The 18,853-nt window shown below is 48.3% G+C and overlaps 1 protein-coding gene across 1 annotated transcript in view; it reads left to right on the top strand.

Moving 5' to 3' along the window:
* Positions 1–18,853, top strand: part of IQUB (IQ motif and ubiquitin domain containing) — a 70,665-nt gene that overhangs the window by 6,792 nt on the left and 45,020 nt on the right. Inside the window, exons 7-8 of the mRNA XM_074984113.1 lie at positions 3,041–3,251; positions 12,020–12,192. Of these exons, the coding sequence (XP_074840214.1) occupies positions 3,041–3,251; positions 12,020–12,192 (384 nt within the window). The remainder of the gene's footprint in view (positions 1–3,040; positions 3,252–12,019; positions 12,193–18,853) is intronic.

Genomic DNA, 18,853 nt, shown 5'->3' with positions numbered 1-18,853 from the left:
CCATTGTTCCTTGTTATACTATCTGTCACTACAGAGAGCAGCCTCTCCCCATCCTCTTTAGAGCCCCCCTTCAGGAGGTTGAAGGCTGCTATCAAATGACCCCTCACTCTTCTCTTCTGCAAACTGAGGAAAACCAAATCCCTCAGCCTCTCTTCATAGGTCATGTGTTCCAGCCACCTAATCATTATTGTTACCCTCCCCTGGACCCTCTCCAATGCATGTGCATCCTTTCTATACTGGGGTTCCCAGAACTGGGTTCAGTACTTTAGATGTGACCTACACAGTGCCAAATAGAAGAGAATAATAATTCTCTAGGTCTGCTGGACATGCTGCTCCTAATGCACCCCATTATGCCATTAGGCTTCTTAGCTACAAGAGCACACTGTTGACTCATATCCAGCCTCTCACCCACTCTAATCCCCAGTCCTTTTCTCCTGCACTGCTACTTAGCCAGTCGGTCCCCAGCCTGTAACAAATCTTGAGATTCTTCCATCCCAAATGCAGAACTTTGCACTTGTCGTTGTTGGACCAATCCTCCATTTTATCTAGGTCACTCTGGACCCTATCTCAAAACTCCATCATGTCTGCCTGTCCCCTTATATTAGTGTCATCCACAAATTTGCTGAGGATGCAATCCATTCCCTCATCTATGTCATAAATAAAGATGTTGAACGATACTGACCCTGGCACTGATCGCTGGGGCACCCCACTTAAAACCAACTACCAACCAGACATCGAACCATTGATCACTACCCGTTGGGCCTGACCATCTAGCCAGCTTTCTATCCACCTTACTGTCCCTTTATCCAATCCACACTTCTTTAACTTGTGGGCAAGAATATTGTGGGAGGCTATATCAAAAGCTCTGTTAAAGTCAAGGTATATCACATCCATTGACTTCCCCATGTCCACAGAGCTCAATCTTTTCCCCAGGCTGGCCTCTTGTTTCCTGAGGGTCTCAGTTGCAAACTTCAATTTGGAGGTTTTTGTTTCCTCAGATTTACTGAAAGGACTTCTTAGGCTGATGTCTTTGCATCATAAACTTCTTTGCTTTAAGAGTGCTTCATCAGCAGTCTCTTTCCTTTACTGTCTGTCCCCAGCTGTCATGACAAATCTCTTCGTCCAGAACTTGTGCTGGTCTCTGCATTGTGAGATTATTTTCCCTGCAGTAAGGAAATGAATTAACAAATGAAGAGGGAATTTTAAAAGGTCAGGTATGAGCAAACAGAATTGCTCTGTTACTTTTATACCCTCACTTATTGTTTTAAAAAAGGATAGTGCTGTAGAGTCTCTCTTTAATCACTAGTTTACAAATAAAATACGGTAAAACCTCAATTCACCCTGATTTAGCAGACTTCAGAAATAATGGACCGTCTGTCAGCCCCTCTCCCCAAAAGAAAGAAAATACCAGCGACTTGCTGAAGCCACAGCTGGAGAAGGGGCTGCATCAGGGGCTGCTGCCTGTCTGGAGGAGCTGCTGTGGCTGAAGAAACTGCTGGAGTGGCTGGAGCTGCCACCAGAGTGACTGGGGCCGCTGCCACACTTAAAAGAGCTGCCGTGGCTGGGGCTGCTGGAGCCGCCATCCGCTTTTCCCACTGGGGTGGAGTATAGGCAGCCAGGCAGAACTCATGTACTCTCCCTGCCCCTAGTGGGAGGAGTGCATGGCAGCTTCAGCAGCAGAGGCAGCTCTGATTAGTCTCTGGCATTTATCTGGGGGGGAGGGGGGAGTGAACCTGGCTTCTGATGTGTGTGGGTATGGGGGGTACTCTGGTGGATACAAGTAAATACTTGGATTTAACAGACTTTGGGCATTCACGGACACCCCTCCCCCATTATTCCATTAAACCAAGTGTTTACTGTATAGTTGATTTTTCATTTAATTTTCATTTTCTTTCCAAGTGTAAAAGGCCACATTTTCAAGTATATTTGCCTACATAGTACCTGTTTATACATGCCATTGCCCATTTTTGTCTACTATTATTTGTGTAAGGCCAACAGACCCAGGTTTTCAGAAATGTCAGGACCAGACTCCAAAGAGAAATTTCTGAGCTACAATTCATCTGCAAATTCGACCCCCTCAGCTCAGGCTTAAACAAAGACTGTGAATGGCTGGCTGAATACAAAAGCAGCTTCCTCTCCCTTCGTGTTCACACCTCCAGATCAACTGCTGGTAGTGAGCCTCACCCTTGCTGACTGAGCTAACCTTGTTATCCTCACCCTTGCTCTGGCTCTTTTTACCTGGCCCTGCAGATTTCCAAGACCAGCATCTGATGAAGTGAGTCTGTGCTCATGAAAGCTCATGCTCAAAACTTTTCTGTTAGTTTATAAGGTGCCAGAGGACCCTTCATTGCTGTTAGGTTTTCAACAGTAGAGAATGAACCTCTGATCTTAGGGGCTAAAGCTATGTGCTTTGCCGCATGAGCTAAAAGCCAGCTGACTTCCAGCTAAGGCTGTAAAGCAGAGACTTTACTCTCCCTTTTGTCAGTCGTCTCATTTTCCTCTGGGATTACATTTATATTACTGTAGCACTAGAAGGCATAGTAATGGATTGGAACAGCATTCTGCAACAGTCTGTACAAATACAGAACAAAAAGTCTCTGAGCTTACAACTTATATATAAGACAACTGTAGTGAAACAGTTTAGTTGGGGAAAGTAGAAGGAAATGAGATAGTACTAGTCATATAATAGGCAGTGGTGTCAGCATATATATGGCCTAATCCCTGGCAAGATTTGTGTAGGTATCATGACAAAAGAAAGTTTTGAGGAGGAATTTGGAGGAAGATAATGAGGTGGCCATATTTCATAATCACATGCATTTGATAACTTGAAGCTAGATGGTCACTGATACGTGAGCCCAATTCTGCTCTGATGAAGTCAATAACAAAACTGCCGTCTGCCTGGGTAGGAGTATACAGAAGGTTATGGCTTAGTTTTTGTACACTTGAAACAAAATTAAAATTTCTAACAAATGTATCTTCTAGAAATTTCTGGCACTGTACTTTAAACTGTTGTTATTCTTCCATTTTGTACTCCGTTTAGGTAATAGTACTACAAACATATTTCCGACGATGGCATGCAATTAATGTTGTACAGAAATTGAGAGAAGAAAAAAGGTTGCGGTTAGAATGGGAGGCAGAAGAAGAGTTAAGGAAAAAAAGAGAGAAGGAAGAAAGATTGAGAAGGGAGCATGAGCGAAGATTGAATCCTAAAACCAAGGAAGACTTTGAACTACTTTACCATGCTTTAGAATGTGAGTTTTTTCTTATAGGCATTCTCAAATTGTCTCAGATTTCAAAAGGAGGTTTTGTTAAAAACAGTTTTTACTGAGTCTTGATGTCAATGGAAATGATTCCATTACTTTTTTTTCAGTTTGCAGTGGAAGTACTTTAAAAGAGAAATACTTTTAAAAGTAAATTACTGTCTAGCAGCCAAATATTTTCTGTTTCATTTTAGGCAGAAATTAGCTTACCAAATACAGTTTGATAATTGTGCTAGCTGACAGATTTACTATTGGCTTCATCCGTGTTAACTCCACTTGGAGGAACAGGGTATTACTTGTGTTTGTAATGTAATAGTGTGATATTTAAATAGCTGAAAATAAATCCATACAAAATACATCAGAATTTTACCCATCTAAATTGTGACAGATTTGTGATATTTTAGCCAAAACTCAAAAGACAGCATACACATTTCTTTAATTCTCTCTCATCCTCTGATGTCAGTTTTTTTCCCTCTCCTCTCCGAAATCGCAAGTCATTTGGAAAATCGTGGCCATTTTAATATTAGTGCTGATGTTTGAAATCTGGAACCCTATAGCATTTATTGGAAAACCTGTTCCATAACTAATAATATATTAGCTGGTTGTGTGACCCAGTCCATTTAATTTTTAACAGACTTATTTGAGGTAAAACCAACAAAGATGAGAGTTAAAATCCTGAATGAGTCTTGCTATTTTTAGATTTTAAATTTATAGTTATATAAGTGGTTCTTTTGTTTAGTTAAATACCATCTGGTTCATAGGCACAATAAAATTCTTACTGTGCAAGTTCAGAAATGTAATATCTAGGCAACATGAGAAGCTTGTGCCAGGACAAACCATGTAAAAGAAAATTTCTTACTTGAAATCTCTTTAGCACCATATGTTGAAAAAATCAGTCATCATATGAATTATTGGCTGTTTGCTTTTGTTTGTTTGTTTGACTGGTTGTTTCTCTATACAAGGACCTGCAGTCATTCTCTTTATAACAGAGCTTAGTGATTCTAGGAACCACCTTTTTTTTTGAAACCTGCAGGTAGAAGTACTTTCACATTCTTACAGTGTCAACAGACTACACAAGCTAAATCACTGTGACAGTAATAGAATGAGATTATTGTCCTCCAGAGATCTGTGAAGGGCATTGCTGGTGATCACAACAGGAGTGGGTTGTTACAGGGTGAGCCAGAACTAGCTAGAATTTTTGTCACTTTTTTTTCTTCAATGAAATTGAGCATGAATCGTAATGAAGTTCTACTGTATATAGCATATATAAAATTTTAGCATGGCAGGTTTATTAATAAAATGTAAAGTTGGCTCATGGGAATAATAAAAAGCTGGTAAGAGAATAAAAATTGTACCAAAGTTTCCTCAATATCTATTAAGCAGTCGCTCTACAAGGTGCATTTTTAAGCTGGTTGCCAATTCTCAGTGAATCAGTAGACGAATCTAGACAATTCCAATAACTCTGTCCAAACACCTTTAGTTCAGTAAACACAACCTTGCTGACTGTATTTTTAGCTCAGTCTTTGAAGTTGCTGGCATATGAAGCTTTTGGCTATGCAAAGCTGTTGCCAACTAAACTGGCTACTCTTGGAAGCACTGTGGGATACTCTGAACTAGGCCGGTAGCAAAAGGAGCCTTAAAAATAAGTTGAAATACAATAAAGCCTTGAAATTCATGATTTCGAGTTGCGCTTAACTTGCATTAAGGCGAGTTAAGCAACAACTCAAAATTCCACTCCCCCAGCCCTGGCTCAAGCCCCTGGCCCCGCGTGGCCCCGATTCAACCCCCCCAACCCTCAAACATGGCTCTGGGTTACCAAACCCCCAGTGGGCTGGCTCACTACCCAAGAATGGCTTCAGCTCACAGCCCCCACGCACAGATCAGGCTCTGGCTAACCCCCCCACCCCTCATCCCCACATGGCTCCAGCTCACCACCCCCTCCCGCACAGTTCTGGCTCAATTCTACCCCGCAGCCCTAACCCACCCCAGGCTTAACCCCCCATCCCCCTCCCACGGCCCCAGCCCACCACCAGGCTTAACCCTCCCCAGTTCCCCCCCCAAGCCCCAGGACTTACCTTTCAAAAGGAGCTCCAGGTGCTCCTGCTGCTTCCCCAGCTACAGAACATGCATTCCACTGGAGAAAAAGCTGCACCCCCAATTAACCTGAAATTTGAGTTATGTGAGGGTGCATGGGAACGCAACCCTCATGTAACTTGAGGGACTACTGTAGTCTAAAATGATAAAGCTTGAGGTACTGGAAATAAGAAGTGAAAAACCTTTTCTTCTGCTCTTTCTGGGACAGGACACTATATTATAGATTTTTTTCCCATTACGTATGCATTGTTTCCTTGACATGTATATTTTGTTGTGTAATGGTTTTGAAATAATATTTTAGGAAATGTTTTATGTATGCAGAGCATTTCTCATGAGGAAGAGTGCAGATTGATTATGAAGTACATAAAAAAAGTCACTGTCCAATTTAATATTGTTAGGGACAAAAGAAGTTCAGGTGTCTGTGTGTCTCTGTTTGTGAGCGCTTATACACCACGGTAATGGTCAGTACCAAACAAGCCAAGATAGATGTATCTGTGCATATTACACCTACTACTGAACATAAAAGGCAATAAAATAAGTTCTATAAATACATCAGGAGAAAGAAAAAGGCAAAGGAAAGTGTAGGTCCACTAATTAGCAGGAGAGGAGAGTAATAATAGATGCCATCAAGAAGGCTGAGATTCTTAATGCCTATTTTGCTTCAGCCTTCATTAAAAAGATTAACTGTGGCGCATATTGTACATAATATTAACAAAAAGGGGGAAGGATAACAAGCCAGAAAAAGGAAAGAATAGGTTAAAGAACACTTGGATAAATTAGAAATATTAAAGTCAGCAGAGCCTGATACAATTCATCCTAAGCTACTTTAAGACATGGTCTTCAACAGTCTTGGAACCATTGGCAATGATCTTTGGAACTCTTGGAAAATGGTTGAGATCACAGAGGAGAAGAGAAGGTCAGACCTGTGTTTAAAAAGAGGATCAAAGAAGAAATTATGTGCCAGCCTGTTTCTTCAATGTCTGGAAAGATACTGGGACAAATTATTAAACAATAAATTTCTAAATACCTGGAGCATAATAGGGTGATATGCAGTAGCCAGCATGGATTTGTCAAAAACAAATCATGTCAAACCAACCTAATTCCCTTCTTTGACAGGGTTTATTGACCTAGTGGATGCAGGGAAGCTGTAAACATTATATATTTTGATTTTTAGTAAGCACAGTCACACATGACGTTCTTGTAAGCAAACTAGGGAAATAAGGTCTAGATGAAATTACTAGAAAATGGGTGAATAACTGGTTGAAAGAGTAATCAAAGAGTAGTTTTCAATAATTCACTGTAAAACTATGTAAAAGTGTCTAGTAGAGTCTTGCAGGAGTCTGAACCAAGACCACTACTATTCAGTATTTTCAGTAATGACTGAATACTGCAGTCATTAAAACATTTGCAGATGATGCCTACCTGGGAGGGCTTCAGGTATTTTGAAGGACAGGATTTGAATTCAGATCAACCTTAAAAACTGAGGTAAGTTGTCTAAATTGAACAAAGATGAGATTCAGTAAAGACAAGTGCAAAGTACTTTGACTTAGGAAGACTCAAATGCACAACTGCAAAATTCTGGGGTGATTTAACTGTTGTGTCCTTGAAAGGTGGAAGAGGTAATTGTCTTTATTTACTTGTCACTGTTGAGGCCTCAGTTGGAGTGTTGTCCAAGTTGAGACATCACAAATTAGAAGTGATGTGGACAAATTGGGGAGAGTCCTCAGAATAGCAACAAAAATGATACAACTTTTAGAAAATGTAACCTATGAAAAAGGTTTAAAAAAGCTGAGTATTTTTAATCTTGAGAGAAGAATATGGTGGTGGGATCTGATAAGTCTTTTTATAATAGCCTTTTATAGATATAAAGATCAAAGATCCATGGTTTCAGACCATGTGACTCACCTGCTGTGGACTTCACAAAGAGCTGATTTGCGTCTTTCCAGCTTTGGGAGAGAGGGGGAGGAGCAAGAACGAAGGGCAAATTAGATGATTTATGCCACTCAGAATGTGTTGGGAGGGATTGGGGAAGTTTATAGGAGCCACCAATTGATATCCCAGTGGGGCCTCGGGACTAGGCTGCAGTAAAGGCTGGCCCATTGGGGTTCCTCACCCTCTCAAGGTGACAGGTCACCATACCATGGGTTTTGGGGCAGGACTCAAGGGTGAGGAGGTGTAGAGTGTTGAGCATGAGCATGTACAGGTGGTCACTCAATACAGTCTGGAAGCAGACCGACTGCAGGTCATGCAGCCAGCTGGGATTACAAGGGGCAGGAGGCCAGGGGAGGACGACTCACACAACAGAGGCCGCACACCACCTTTGGCAGATGAAGCCACCACTGGACCTTGTCCTTGTAAAATGCTGTATAGGGGGCTCCAAAGTGAGATCTCTGACATTTATTTCAGACAGACCCAAACAGTTGTGCTGCAATCAGATCTGATGCTACCCTGAACCTGGCCTCTGTCAGGAATGCACTAGTCCAGGTAGATTAAGCTTATCTGTTTGCAATGTTGTCGAGCTATGGGTGAATCTGTATACCTCAACATCTGAGGTAGGTTCTCATCACTGACATGCACTTCATAAATGCCCTTGACATGTTGCTAGGCCAAAAGAAAGCACTGCAAATTGGTAGTGAGTGGTCCCAACCAGGAAAAGTAGGAACAGTGTGTGCCCATGAACTAGCAACATGTGAAAGCAGGCATCTTTCAGGCCAACATGGTGTACCAGTCTCCCGGATCCAGGGAATGAATGATGGAGACAACAAAACCTCAACTTCTCAAGACACTCGTTGAGGTGCCACAGGCTGAGGATGGGGCATAGACCACCTTTGGCTTTTGAGATCAAAAAATAGTGAGAGTAAACCCCTTTCCTTATCAAGTGCAAAGATACTTCCTTCACTGCTCCCACAGGCAGAAGGCCCCTTCCTCACCCAGATACCTCAAGAGAGCAGATGTTTATGAGAAGAGTCCCTAAAGACAGAGGAGGAATGTGGCAGGTTCTATCTCCTGGACTGTTGCTTCCGCTGTATCTGTGAGGCATGTGTCCCAGTTACAGTTCTTGGGCCTGTCCGTGGAGGTTCAGCAGTCCACCCAGGACCCCCTATTTGATAGTCTGGCATTGTTCTTGGAACAGACAGACAGTAAATTACATGCCCATAAAGACTCTAGGGCTACTTTGTGCTCTCAGGGCCTTTATATGCTGGGGCCTGTGAGGAAGCAGTTTAAACCACAAGACTCCCACAGGTTCAGGACCCAACCTCAATCAAAGCCCTTCCACAAGAAAGGCCAGGTCTATAAGTGACAGCAGGGCCATCAGTTGACCCCCTTGGCTTACTCAAGCTCTACCTACAACCAACAGGGAAATATGCAGGCATTTTGAAGAGGTGTTCAAGGGTGGCCTGCCAGCCTATGTGCTGGATTTAGCACCCTTGCTTTCTTCCCCATCCATATGTCCCTTTTCCTCCTTCTGTGTACCTCTATATGATCAAACAATTATGTTCTCAGCACAGTATCAGGGGATATACCTTACTGGGGGTACCTGCAATGGATCACCCCCTCATTGGATGTCTGCCGCTTCTGCAGCATGAGGGAGAACCTGGTACATGCCTATCTCGAGTGTGCCAGGTTGCAGCCCCTGTTTTTTCAGCCCCTCCAGAACCTCGTCCTGGGATTCTGGCTGCACTTCTCCCCTCACTTATTCATTTTTGCACGCCCCATCCAGGGTCGTGGGACCTCCTCATCAGCCTCCTCCTGGCCCTCATTAAAGTGGTCATTTATAATGGATGCTGGATGCGAGGGGTGCTCTGCGACTGTGGGGCCTATTTCTGCTCCTCCCTGGACTCACACATCTGGGCGGAGTTCATCTGGGTAACATCCACTGGCTCCCTAGATAGCTTCAGGGAACACTGGGCACTCTCTGGGGTTCTCTGCTCGGGGACCCCCTCTGGTTCCCTCATTTTGAACCTGTGACTGTACCCCCACTCCTGTTTTTCATCTGTTGTCCAAAGTAATTAGTTGGGTCTTGTGCCCAGTAGCCCCTCCCACTAGGCTGGGGGAGGGGACTTAGCAGTGTGTGGACTTAGGCCCACCCACTTGCCAGCACTCAAATAGTGGCCAAGGTGGTGTGACGCTTCCATGTCAACCAGGATATCTTCCTTCTGGTGTTCCATCCAAAGCCTCGTATGACCAATGAAGAGAGGCAGCTGCACACTCTAGATGTCAGGCATGCCACGCTTTCTAACTGGATCATACCAATCCCTTCTGCAGATCAACCCCACTCTTTATTGCAATAGCTGCCAGGATGAAGGGCCTTCTGGCTACCTCTGAGAGGATTCCTTATCTGTCCTTGTTATGCATTGGCACAGGCTGTACCTCCATCAATGCTACCTTTCATAACTCTTGCTCTTTGAGATGTGTCACTCATATCCATTCTATGACCCCTCCCGCCCCTTTGTCCCTCTTTGTTGTGAGTTCCAGCAAGTGGGAACTGAAGGGGTGGGGGACCCACAGTGCCCCTGATACTAAGGCTTATGCATGTTACTGCAAGAGGTGCCAGAGCTGGTCACCTACACACACCACTGAGGGGAAAGCTTTTAGCATTGGTGCATATGGTGAGCACATACACTTAAAACAGAATGATCTTGTTCTTGACTTCATGATTGTATAGACATGGTAGGGCTCTAAGCACCAACCGCTAGTGGTGCCAGAATGATAAAATACTTCTTGGAGTGTGGACAGATATTAATATAATTTTCATTTCTTCTATGCTTCGATTAACAATGAAATAGTTAACGCAGTTTTTTAAACTGTCGTTGGACACCTGAGTTAATACTTCTCTGCAAACTCATAGGGGGGTGTCTACACTGGGAGCTAACTTTGAAGTTAGGCATAACATTGAAGTAGCCATCAGAGAGTCTACACACATTTTCCCTTACTTCAAAGTTAACATCGAAGTAGGGAGCCCAACTTCGAAGTCTTTACCCATTCCCAGGAATGGAGTAATGCCCTTTCTTCGAAGTTTAACTTTGAAGTAGGGTGTGTGTAGTAAGCATCTTCAAAGTTATTTTTGTAGTGTAGACACAGCTGTGGAAAGTACTTTTTTCATTCAATTTTTACTCATATTTTGAAGATTTTCTTGTAACTGTAAGGCCTTGCCAAGGGTGAAAGTAGCAAAATTTTTACACGTACTGTTCTATTTCTCCTCCCTCCACAGGAGAAAAGAGGGGCTCAGAGCAGTGGTTAGGAGGAGCAATATGATAGTATAGGGTTGCGGACAATGTTCCTCTAATATTTATGTGCAGAATACAGATTTTATATGTACTGAAGCATGTGTGAATGTGCACCACCAGTAGAAATAAAAAACTTAGCTGCAGGTGCTCTGCTAATCAACTGGTTGGCATTTGTATTCAGAGGCAACTGATGCAGGGATTCCAGGTTAGGGTGAGGGAAGTGTAATCCCTGTGTGCCTGCTCTATCCCCTCCCTGCCCTGCCCTGCCCCAGTTATGGTCCACACCTCCCTGCCCATGCTCTGCACATTCAGTGGCCCACTTTCTCCCTGCCTTTCCCATGCTCCACCTCCACCTGCCTTTTCCTGTGGGACTGCCTGCACACTCCCCAGAAGCGGTGAGGCAGTGATGGTGAGTGTGGGGGAGAGCAGGTCAGGGCATGCATGTGACTCCTGTGCACCTGCACACGAATCCTCTGTTTGTATGTCTTCTGAGAGGCTGCACAAGCACGCAGCTTACAGGGAATACTAGTTGTACATGTGAGGAGTGGCTCAGGGCAGAGGGTTGATGGGGGTGTGTGTAGGGATGCAGGAATCAGGGCTGGCAGTGTGGTGCACAGGGCAGGGGGTTGGTGTGTGGAGCAATGCAAGGGCACCCTTTAGGAAGGGCAGTGGGGATGAAGCCCGTGCATTCCTACCAACGCTGCTTACTGTTCCCTTCTGTCAGTGTCAGGGAGCAATGGGAAAGCTCACAACATACATCACTCTTCTGCCTTCTGCAGCCAGGAGGGAGTGGAAGGCAGGTAAGCTGTGTGTTTTCTTCCCATCACAGTCAGAGAGTGAAAGGGGAAGAGCAAGCAACAAGCAGCGTTGATAGGAATGTGGGAAGAGGGGTTTCAGGCCTGCCCCCAACCTCCCCAATGGTGCTCTGCTGGTGGGGGGTGGCAATAGGCTGTCCTGAGTGGGGTGGGAGGCGGGGCGCACACTGCCAGCCAGCCCTTTCCACCTACCTGCTGCTTAGTGTGGCAGCCTACATAGGAGCCCCAGGAGCCTGGCTGGAAGTGCACTACCCCTCCTCCTACAGCCGACTCTTAAGCAGAGCAGAGCAGTGAGGTGGGGCACACCAGCTTACTTTCACCCCTGTGTGTAGGGATCTTTTCTTAATAAAATTGTAGATTGTGGAGCACAAGATGGCAGCTTAGAGGAGGTGAATGTACATAGCATATCTGTGTTACCTTGATAATGTGATCCATCTCTGTGAGGTTTTATATGTATGGAAAAAATATGCAGAACTAACTTAAAAATGTACAAGCCATTTGTTACAAAACTGATGGCATTACACACTGAAAAATAAATATATATTGACAGGATGTGAAAGCAAGAATGTCTACCTGGTAAACTTTTAGGAGTTTTAAAATCCTTTTTTTTTACTGAATATAGTATGGAGGCAGGAGGAGATTGAGCGCATTAACACTCTCAAGGGTGCAGAAAGAAAGGCAGCCCTCTGTGCGCTTCTAGAACAAGAGACACAGCTGATTGCTTCCATTGGGAGACACAAACTAAATGCAGATGAAGAGAACCAGCAAAAAGCAATACTGTTCTTCTTGGATAAGGTCAGTGAAGTAGTTGGTGTTCAAACATGACTGTACCCAATGTTTAAACCTAGTATTATTTACAAACTATCAAACAAAAGCAAACCACTATAATCAGCTTGACCACTATGCTTAGTACACACATTCACAGGTTTGCCTTAGAATAGAATCGCCTCATTAGTTACAGTATAAGTCTTTATTCATGTTGGTACGATTGAATGAACACTTCATTTTTCCCAAGCACAAAGTTCAAGTTGCTGCTTACATCATAACTTAACTAGTTGTTTGAAGAGATGTGAGAACAATGCGTCGTGTAACCTACCATCTGTTCTTCACTGTAGGCCCAGCAGGATATAAGTATATTATAATAACATTACGACTGTGTGATGGAGTGGGGGGAGTGCGTGTGTGAGTCAGGCTGGATGTCTGAGGCAAGCAGCAGCTCCCAGTGGCTAAGGATGACCCTGGGGCTACAACTGGCAGGTGACACCTCTGCCTGAACAAAGAGCAGGGAGGAGCTGAGCTGGGGGTTTTGAATCGGGGGCGGCAGTGAGAGGCTAGGAAAAGGGAGAGCTGGAAGGCAGCCAGCCTGAGGAGGGGGAAGCTACACCCCAGAGGGGCACCCCTCGGGGTCTTCTCCCCAGGACAGGTTGGAAGAACTGTCTCTGGCTGCTATGCTGTTGCTTCTGTGAGAAACTGGACATCTGTTGCCTAATAAACCTGCTGTTGTACCTGCTGAGTGAGAGTCTCTCCTGCCAGCGGACGGGGTGCAGTGCAGAGGGACCCCTAAACCCCATCACACTGGTGTCAGAAGTGGGATGCACTGCACCCACGGATGAGCTCCCAGCAGTGGCTGACTGAGCACCAGAGAAGGAAGGAGTCTCACAAGAGCCAGAGGGGGAACAGAGCCATTCCTGCAGCTGCTGCTGGTGAGTGGATACCCCGGGAGATAGCGGGGAGATGGATTATACCCGACTCCTGAAGGCAGAGCTAGCGGGGCTGTGCAGAGAGAGGGGCCTGCCCGTGGGGAAGGCGACCAAGGCCCAGCTGATTGCCCAGCTGGAAGAGAATGACCGATCCGGGGGGGCAGAGCCTGTCCCGGCAGAAAGTGGCTGGTCAGCCTCGGGAAGCGTTTCGGATTCTCCGACAGGAGCAGGGGCTCGACGCCGTCAGACAGACGCGGTGCCCGCCAGGTCGCGCTCAGCTAGCGGTGGTCCATCGCGGGCAGAGTCCCCCGCCGCAGAGCTGCGACGGCTGGAGCTCGAGGTGAAATTAAAGGAACTGGAAGCCCAGGAACGGCAGAGGGAACACGAGCGCCAGCTACAAGAGAGACAGCGGGAGGAGAAAGAACGAGAACGGAAGGAGAGAGAGCGAGAGCGGGAGCATGAGCGAGCCATGGCAGAGGCGAGACGCCAAGAGGCCCCAGCTGCGGTAAGCGGGGAGAGGGCCAGACGGCTCGGGGTGGCCAGTCACTTGGAGACGCGCTTGCTGGCCCAGTGTCAGGACCCAGGGGACATGGACGAGTTCCTTACCGCCTTTGAGAGAGCCTGTGAGTTGCATGAGGTTCCCCCAGATGAGTGGCTCCGGCACCTCACCCCCTTGCTGGGCCAGAAGGGCGCAGCGGTGCTCAGCCAGCTGGTGGGGCTGCAGCCTGGGGACTATGAACGGTTCAAACAGGCCCTGCTGCATAAGTTCGGGCTGACTCCAGAGATGTACAAGAAGAAGTTCCAGGAGGCGCAGAAGAGGCCAGAGGAAACCCACGTAGATACAACCGCCCGCCTGAAGCAATACTACCAGAAGTGGGCGTTCGGAATGGGAGTCCAGTCCGTAGAGGACCTGATCGAGCTGGCGGTCGTGGAGCGATTCTACGAGATGTGCGCACCTGACCTGAGGGTGTGGCTCGTGGACCGGAAGCCAGGGGACTCACACGATGCAGGGAAACTGGCAGATGACTTCACAAACAGCTGGGCCAGGTTTGAAAGTGAGCCCCACAAAGAGAGGGAGTCTCGGAGAGAGAGGGAGTCCCGGAGGGAGAAGGAGTCCTGGAGAAACCGAGAATCTCAGAGAGACCGGTCCCTAACTGTACGACAGAGGGGACCACCTCTTGGGCGAGCCCAGGAAAGAGGGGCCAGCCACCCACTCCCCAGAGAGCCAAACAGAGCCCGGACAGAGCAGCCGGCCCGAGGGACACAACAAGACCCAGGCTGTTATCGCTGTGGGTGAAAGGGGCATAGAGCAGCCCAGTGCCCCAGGCTCCCAGACAGGTTGAGCAGGCCGGGGGGTCATGGAGTCAACTGGGTGGGGTCCCAGAAGCCAGAGGGGCTGGCGGCCAAGGCGGGTGGTGCTGACAATGGGCACTCGGATTGGGCCGAGTCCGCCCCACAGACCAGCTCCTCAGGGGGACCAAATGCTCAGAGGCCAGTTTACAGAGTGGGGGCAGCACTGCCTCTGTGGAGCAAGTGTCTCAAACACCTCGAGGTAGACGGGAAAAAGGTCACGGGGTTCTGGGACACAGGCGCTGACGTGACGCTGGCCCGACCCGGGGTGGTGGCACCGGGTTGCATGATACCCGATTCCCACCTGACGATAACAGGAATTGATGGCACGCCTTTCAAGGTGCCCATGGCGAGGGTGCACCTGAAATGGGGGAGGAAGGAATGCCCCAAGGAAGTGGGCGTGCACAGCCATTTGCCGGCGGATGTACTGATGGGGGCTGACCTGGAGAACTGGCAAGGTGAACGCCCTCGTGCCCTGGTCCTGACCCATAGCCAAAGAAAACGAGGGGTGCGCTCCCCAGATTCAGGGGTACAGGCCCAGCCAAAGTCACAGGAGCCACAGGGGCCAACCCTGAGAGAAAGGGGGCCCCCAAAAACCAGATCTCACAGGCCAGGAGTGCTGGAGCCAGGCAGGGATGGGGAAGTAGCATCCGCTCCTGCCCAAGCGGAAGAATTCCAGGCAGAGCACCAGAGAGACCCCTCCTTGCAGAAGCTGAGGGAACTGGCCAGTCTCAGCCCAGCTCCACAGCTGGGGGAGGGCTGCAGGGAGAGATTCCTGTGGGAAAAGGGATTCCTGTACCGGGAATGGGCTCCCAGACGCAAAGCGGAGCCATGGAAGGTCCAGAGGCAACTGGTGGTTCCCCAAAAGTACCGGCGCAGGTTGCTGTACCTCGCCCATGATGTCCCGCTCGCAGGACACCAGGGGATCCACCGCACCAGGAGAAGGTTGTTACAGAACTTTTTCTGGCCAGGGATCTTTGCAGCTGTCCGTCTGTATTGCCTGTCCTGTGATCCCTGCCAGAGGGTGGGGAAGAGCCGGGACAAGGGGAAAGCTGCCTTGAGGCCACTGCCCATCATAGAGGAGCCTTTCCAGAAAGTGGCTATAGACATAGTGGGCCCCTTCAGCAAGGCAATGCGTTCGGGGAAGAAATATATTTTGGTAGTGGTAGATTTTGCCACACAATACCCAGAAGCAGTGGCCTTGACCTCTATCGACGCTGACACCGTGGCAGATGCACTGCTGTCCATTTTCAGCAGAGTGGGGTTCCCCAAGGAGGTCCTCACAGATCAGGGGTCCAACTTCATGTCGGCCCTACTGCAAAGCTTGTGGGACAAGTGTGGGGTCCGGCACACTTGGGCCACAGCCTACCACCCGCAGACCAATGGGCTGGTGGAGAGGTTCAATGGGACTCTGAAGCAGATGCTGAGAACCTTCATGAATCAATACCCCCATGACTGGGACAAGTACTTACCCCACTTGCTGTTTGCATACAGGGAGGTGCCCCAGGAATCCACGGGGTTCTCCCCGTTTGAGCTGCTGTACGGAAGGAGGGTACGGGGACCCTTGGACTTGCTCAGAGAAGAGTGGGAGGGGACAGCCTCTCCTGAAGGGGAGTCAGTGGTACAGTATGTACTGACCTTCCGGGAAAAACTCACCGAGCTCATGGGCCTGGCCAGGGAGAACCTCTCCATGGCCCAAAGGAAGCAAAAGGTCTGGTATGACCGTAACGCCAGGGCCCGAGCCTATGCCACCGGGGATCAAGTGATGGTCCTTGTACCTGTGCGGCGGAACAAGCTGCAAGCGGCCTGGGATGGGCCCTTCAAGGTCGTCAAACAGCTAAATGACGTGAATTATGTGGTGGAACTGTCGAACCGGGCCCACAACCACCGGGTCTATCATGTGAACATGATGAAACCTTACTGGGACAGACAGAATTTGGTGCTGGCCGTGTGCAGACACTGGGAGGGGCAGGGGGATGATCCCTTGGTGGATTTACTCACAAGGACTGGAGCCGGCTCCTTGCTGGAGTCTATTCCCCTCTCAGACCAGCTGACCCCTGCCCAGCAGACGGAGATCAAGGAGGTGCTGCATTCGCATCAACAGCTGTTCTCGGACAGACCCGGACGCACTGACCTGGCTGTCCACCGAATAGAGACAGGCACCCACGCCCCTATCAAGTGTGTGCCATTCAGAGCCACAGGGAGGACGGCTCATGACATAGAGCGGGAGGTTGAAGACATGCTGGCTCTGGGGGTGATCCAACCCTCGACCAGCCCCTGGGCCTCTCCCGTGGTGTTAGTCCCTAAAAAAGATGGGTCTGTTCGGTTTTGTGTGGACTATCGCAAGCTTAACGCCATCACTGTATCGGACGCCTACCCCATGCCCAGGCCTGATGACCTTTTAGACAAGCTGGGTGGAGCCCGTTACCTCACCACCATAGACCTCACCAAGGGGTACTGGCAAGTGCCATTAGACCAAGATGCCCGGCTGAAGTCGGCTTTCATCACTCCTGTGGGGCTCTACGAGTTCCTGGTCCTGCCCTTTGGCCTCAAGGGGGCACCCGCTACCTTCCAGCGTCTGGTGGACCAGCTACTGAAAGGGATGGAGAGCTTTGCCCTGGCTTACATGGACGACATTTGCATCTTCAGCCAGACGTGGGAGGACCATGTGTCCCAACTCGAGCAGGTGCTGGACCGACTCCAGAAGGCCGGTCTGACTATCAAGGCAGGGAAGTGCAAGGTGGGAATGGCTGAGGTGACCTACCTGGGCCACAAGGTGGGCAGCGGCTGCTTAAAGCCAGAGCCAGCTAAAGTGGAGGCTGTCAGAGATTGGCCAACACCCCAGACTAAGAAACAGGTCCAGGCCTTCATTGGGATGGCGGGGTACTACCGGAGGTTTGTGCCCCACTTTAGCTCCATCGCAGCCCCCCTCACGGAGCTGTGTAAAAAGGGAAAGCCTGACAAGGTGGTCTGGACCGAGCAGTGCCAAGAGGCCCTCTGCGCGCTGAAGGAGGCTCTGGTCAGGGCCCCAGTGCTGGCAAATCCAGACTTCAACAAGCCCTTCCTGGTGTTCACCGATGCCTCAGACGTGGGGCTGGGCGCTGTGCTAATGCAGGTGACTGACAAAGGGGAGAAACACCCCATCGTGTACCTGAGTAAGAAGCTGCTGCCCCGGGAGCAGAACTACGCCGCCATAGAGAAGGAATGTCTGGCCATGGTGTGGGCGCTGGGGAAGCTGCAGCCGTACCTGTTTGGACGGCGTTTCACCGTGTACACCGATCACTCACCCCTGACCTGGCTGCATCACATGAAAGGGGCCAACGCCAAGCTCCTGCGGTGGAGTCTGCTCCTGCAGGACTACGACATGGAGGTGGTCCATGTCAAGGGGAACAACAACACCATAGCCGATGCCCTGTCACGCAGGGAGGGCCCCGAACTTCCCCAGGTCACTGGCCGAGTGACCCCGCTCAGTTCGGTCTGGAAGGGGGGAGAGATGTGATGGAGTGGGGGGAGTGCGTGTGTGAGTCAGGCTGGATGTCTGAGGCAAGCAGCAGCTCCCAGTGGCTAAGGATGACCCTGGGGCTACAACTGGCAGGTGACACCTCTGCCTGAACAAAGAGCAGGGAGGAGCTGAGCTGGGGGTTTTGAATCGGGGGCGGCAGTGAGAGGCTAGGAAAAGGGAGAGCTGGAAGGCAGCCAGCCTGAGGAGGGGGAAGCTACACCCCAGAGGGGCACCCCTCGGGGTCTTCTCCCCAGGACAGGTTGGAAGAACTGTCTCTGGCTGCTATGCTGTTGCTTCTGTGAGAAACTGGACATCTGTTGCCTAATAAACCTGCTGTTGTACCTGCTGAGTGAGAGTCTCTTCTGCCAGCGGACGGGGTGCAGTGTAGGGGGACCCCTGAACCCCATCACAGACTGAGTTCGTGAAATTTGCCTAAAAGAATATTCTGCATAAAGGACCTAATTCTGCTATGGAACATCAGTTTAGGTACAAAGTCAGGCCCTAATGGAATGTGTATCATTTTAGAGCTGACACAGGATGTCAGAATAATGTGTGCTATCTTGGTTTTTGTATAGGATAAGTTATCATCATGCAGGAACCCATACATGAAAAGTCATTATGTTAAATGTGTTACCTATTTTTTGAAACAGTAAATAACTGCAAATTAATTTCTCTTTCCAAAGGGAAAACCAGAAAAAAATTATATGTTACAGAAGAATTAGTCTCTTGAAAACCTATATGCAGGGAAGAGTGATACAAGGATATTAAAGGGGAGAAAGTATAACACAGAAATCAAAGAGAGAGAGCTGTCATTAATCTTGAAGTTTTTATTCATTTGCTGTTAAAGTTTTGTGGTAAATTTTATCTTACAGTTTTATGTTGATGTTATTAACGCTTCATGTAA

The sequence above is a fragment of the Carettochelys insculpta genome, chromosome 1 (assembly GCF_033958435.1).
Source record: "Carettochelys insculpta isolate YL-2023 chromosome 1, ASM3395843v1, whole genome shotgun sequence".
In the NCBI taxonomy this organism is placed as follows: domain Eukaryota; kingdom Metazoa; phylum Chordata; order Testudines; family Carettochelyidae; genus Carettochelys; species Carettochelys insculpta.
Note: the sequence above shows the minus strand (reverse complement) of the source record. Positions and strands in the feature narration are given on the sequence as shown.